This window comes from Babylonia areolata, chromosome 22, assembly GCF_041734735.1.
Source record: "Babylonia areolata isolate BAREFJ2019XMU chromosome 22, ASM4173473v1, whole genome shotgun sequence".
NCBI lineage: Eukaryota > Metazoa > Mollusca > Gastropoda > Neogastropoda > Buccinidae > Babylonia > Babylonia areolata.
The window spans coordinates 34,680,980-34,685,979 of NC_134897.1; the positions used below are offsets into that span (position 1 = coordinate 34,680,980).

The 5,000-nt window shown below is 36.0% G+C and overlaps 1 protein-coding gene across 1 annotated transcript in view; it reads left to right on the plus strand.

Annotated features, from left to right (window-relative positions):
- The first annotated feature begins 69 nt into the window (after positions 1 to 69).
- The window catches only part of LOC143296917 (ceramide transfer protein-like), a 36,200-nt gene continuing 31,269 nt past the window's right edge, over positions 70 to 5,000 (plus strand). The window contains exons 1-2 of the mRNA XM_076608927.1: positions 70 to 465; positions 3,952 to 4,068. Coding sequence (XP_076465042.1) covers positions 232 to 465; positions 3,952 to 4,068 — 351 coding nt within the window. The 5' untranslated portion in view covers positions 70 to 231. The remainder of the gene's footprint in view (positions 466 to 3,951; positions 4,069 to 5,000) is intronic.

Genomic DNA, 5,000 nt, shown 5'->3' on the forward strand with positions numbered 1-5,000 from the left:
ATGTCATAAAGCTTACTCTTTAAATTGAATAATGTCCCTTCCTCCACTTTGACGTCACCTTCACGAGTTGAAAATGGCGTCCAGTGATATGTGTTGACAAATGTGAGCACGCAGAATTTCTAAATTTGCCGACGTCTTATGTCCAGAGATAGAATATTTCCTGTGACCTGAATGTTAGTCGACACATACACGAGCAAAATCTGCATGTGACCAAACAACAGTGTTTTCAAAATGGCAGCCGAAGGGGAGAAAGACGTTTTGAGTTTGACAGACGACGAAGACGAGCTTGACGAAGAGCCGCTTCCACCACTTCACGGGACTCTGAGCAAATGGACAAACTATTTGCACGGGTGGCAAGATCGATATATTGTTTTGAAAGATGGGACTTTGAGCTACTATAAGTCTGAGGATGAAACAGCATTTGGGTGCCGAGGAGCTGTGAGTCTGAATCGAGCTGCGGTGACGGTAAGTCGATACCATGTCACATGCTTGGACTGTCAGTGCTTCTGTTTGGGCGTGTACTCATCCTTGCCGTTCATATGATGATGCGGGGGCGTGGCAGCACGCGCGCGCATTCACACGCATGAACGTGTGTGCTTCTGTGTGTGTGATTGAATAAATGCACGAAGTTGAACCATTGAACATAACACATACCTTTCCCCCGCCTTCATTTTCACTATGAGTATGACTCACTGTCACAACTCAACCAAGCACATGGTAGTACTAGTATTGAGCAGTTTCGCGGCTGGGGCAGAGTACATTATCTATGTTACAGGGTTCCCACATTTAAGTGTCTTCGCGGATTTCAGCGAAAAGAAAAAATGAGGACGAAAAAAAAGAAGAGAAAATCATTGAAAAAAAAGAGAAGAAAATCAGCAAGTGGCAGCTGCAAGAGCAAATGAACTGAATAAGTCTTAATTGCTAATGTTTAATGCTAAAGAGAGTTAATGGTAACTAGTTAAGTACTGTGAGACATTACAGTTTGTTTTTTTTGTCCCAAACCTATGACTACTACTACTACTATTAGTATTACTGAAGCTGTGAAGATGAAAACTGAAGTGCTGGTACATGTATACATACATGTGATTGTCTCAGTGCCTTTTTCATCACTGTAGATGTAAGATAGAGGTGCTCTATGTGAATAGTAGATATCAAGGTAGTAAAGTACTATAATAATGGTGCTCAGATTTGGATCATTATTGCACCATTTTGAATGTAAATTTCATGGGTTTTTTCTGGGTGAGCATACCCACAGACATCACATTTTCAGGGATTTTTTTTATATTTTCCTGAGTGGGAGCCCTGATATCAATGGTAGTTTGAAAGAAAAAAGGTTTAAGGGTTACTACTGTTGAATAGTCTGTTGACTCAGTCAGTCAGTGCTCTTTGTAGTAGATCAGGCAAACTTAATTTTTTGAAAATAGAGAAATTTCATTTTATCATTTAAGAATGAATAAACTACTTTTTTTTTTTTAAACTAGTTGTTAAAATCTACAGAATTTAGTTGACGAGAGGGTGGTCCAGGACCTAAATTACATCCTGTAACTAAGATGACACACATAGCCTGTAAGACGCAGTTGTTTGGATCCATTGTTTCAAAACAGGACATGCAGTCACCACTGATAAAGAGTCAAACCAAGCCTGTTCAGTCAGTTGTTTTTAGAATAAGTGAGTTTGGTGTATGTGTGTGTGCTCCAGTGACATAATCATGATTGATGTGAAACAATAGGCAGTCGCCTGTTATTACACTTTTTACAGTTGCAGCTATGTAAGACTTTTTTTTGTTGTTATTGTCTGAGAGAGAGAGAGAGAGAGAGAGAGAGAGAGAGAGAGAGAGAGAACATATATAGATTACTGAAGCTGAATTTTGACAGTTTAAGACAGTAGACTGCTAAAACTGAACTCTGAGTCTTCACAGTAACACAACACTAAACAGTGCAAACATGAATCAGTCTACAGAACATTGTTCATTACTTCGTGTCACTTTTAAGTTTTGTTTACTTGTCTAATGATTAGTATAACTTTTAGTTGAACAATTTCTTATTTTCCATGGTCAGCAATACCATGGTACATTGTTAACACTACAGCTTATTTTCACTTGTAAGTTGTTCATAATTATATATTTCAGTAACAGCATCTGGTCATAATACATCGTCATATAGTTTAAAATTATGGAAATTATGTTTAACTTTATATAGTAAGAAACAACTCTTTTTTTTTTTGCTTAGAAATAGTTAGAATTTAAGTTGAATCAAGCTGTCTAAAGGAAAAGGAGCCCAATTAATTCTTGTTATGGAGAGAGCACTTTATTGCATCAGATTTGGCAGCAGAGTTGAATTACAGGCTTTTGGAATTAAGGTACAGTAACTTTCCAGAGCACAGAGTTCTCTGGATACCACAAGATGTTTCATCAGAAGCCATGGTATTTTCATTGTACTGTGTCAACACGGTGATTATGATGCCTCTGTGCGCAACTGTGTTTTTTAAAATTATTTTTTATTCATCTTGACAGTGTCATGACAGTGTGAGTATACTATGAGGGTGTGCACATGTGTGCGCTAGGAATTATGGTACACCACATTATTCATTAATTACTATTTAGTTTAATTTATATTCTGTCTATAGTATACTATAATGTAGTATTCAATGGTTGTGCATAATATCCGTGTGCATCCGCGCGCTGTGTGTTTGTGTGTGTGTGTGTGTGTGTGTGTGTGTGTGTGAAACTGAAAGTCAGTTGAAGTCAATGTCAGATTTTATTTCATGATGGTAAATTGAATAAGCAACAATAATTTACAGTTGCTTTTTATACATTGAGCCATCAATGAAAAAATAGAGAAAAAAAGTTGTTGTTTTTTGTGTGTGTGTATGTGTATGTTTTGTTGTTTTTAATGACGTCACTTGACTGCCTGTGCTGACTTGAAATTTATAAACAAACATTTCTCATTTTCTGATGGCATTCTTCATTTACCCCACCCCCCACCCCCACCCCCCGTCCCCCGCCCCTACCTCCCTCCACCCACAATAATCGCAATTCTAAGTCGAGTGGCTTTTTCTAAAACTGCCTGAATTATAATAAATACTTTTCTGTGTTTTATTTATATATATAGCATATGGGGTTGAACTTTTTTCTTTTTCTTTTCTTTTTCTTTTTTTTTCTTTTTTTTTTTTTGTACATGGTGAAAGTACTGAAACCGAACAAGGAAAACTACAGGCTACTTGTTGAAATAAGTTTCTGAACTACTCAAAGAAAATCTTGCATAACAAATTATTGATGTACTTTTTTTCCGTATGTTTATTTTTGGTAATTTAAATTAAAATAAACTATAATTAAAGATCTTGTTCGACTCATCTATAGATAGATTTGTTTAATTCCAGCCTTCTGCCCATACCTCAGCCTACATGTTGTGAGTAAAAGATGAGTCACATTGGTCATTTTGTGACCATATTTTGGATTTTTATAAGCAGTTGTCTAAATCAATCTAAAAGGCTGTAGTAATCATGTTAGTCACATATAAAATTTGTGTCAAATTTGTCTCATATACATGTCAGATGTTTTTGTTGTAATAGAAATATAGATCTAATATATATATATATATATATATATATATATAATATATATATATATATATATATATATATATATATATTTAAAGAGAGTATAATTAGACAAATTGGATAGGTCATGAGTTGATACACTGTATGTCATTAATATGGAGTGTGAGTGTATGTATTCCTGAAGTGACTGAAAGTGAAATACTCATTGTGTAACATAACTCATAATAAACTGTTAAGGATTTTTAGGAAAAGTTACACACAGACACACACACAGACACACACAGACACACAGACACACACACACACACACACACACACACACACACTGTTCAAGTAACCAACATACAGAGTCACAGAGTTTTGATGTTCCTTGTATCCCTGTCTGTCTTTCAGCCTCACCAGTTTGACGACTGTCGGTTTGACGTCAGTGTCAATGACAGCGTGTGGTACCTCAGAGGTGCAACACTGGAGGAACGACAGCGATGGGTGGACTCCATCGAACTTCACAAGGTAAGTCACTAACTTGTTGGCACTTAGTTACTAAGTGTGTTGCCAATATATTGAATGTTTAATTAATTTGTTTTTTTAAATCATGAACTGCTAGTCATCTAAATGATTCAGAATTTATATTATGTTCATCAGACTCTGCTGCTCTTTTTTGTTATTGTTGTTGTCATTTTGCAGGTGAGTAAAATCATGGGGGTAGGTTGTTCTGTTCAGGTAGTTTTCTTAGATTTTATCATTTCCATCAACAGATATTTGAATCTCATCAATCTTGAGGGCATGGTGGAATAAGTGGGACTAAGAGTTGTCAGAATTACAAATGCCTTCATTATTGAGCAATAACTGAATAAGTAAAATAGCATTACTTCTCATCTCACCTCAAAGTCAGCACATCATGTCTCTGGAAACAACATAAAAAGCAAATTTCTGAATCTGATGAAGCTCAGCTGAAGCGCATCAAGAAATTACATGAATCTGAAGAATGATTGGTGTGTATACATGAAAATGATGCAAAAGGAAATAATCATGTTAACTTTCATGTATCGTTTCATCTTTGTTGTTCAGTTCACAGAATTTTTCATCATGGTTATATCATTTACAAAATTGCAAGAAAATTTCTCTCACCAGCAAAATGTGTGGTTTTTGCTTGGGGAAGTTTTCATGCATCTTGAGACTTTTTTCAAGCCACTTGAAAGTTTTGCAAGTTGCATAATTGTTACGCATGGAAGGTTTGTGTCTCTTACATTAACTTGATGCAAGGTACGGACTGGTGTGCAGTTAGTCAGGTTGTACCCAGCCTATTTTTTTTCTATTTGGATTTCTTTCAGGACATATCCTTCCTTGCATTATAACCACAGCTTGATTTCTGTCCAGGAAAAACTGGTTTGTGTGGTCAGAATGTTGATAATTTCCTTGGACATGTTGTGACCTGTGTTCAC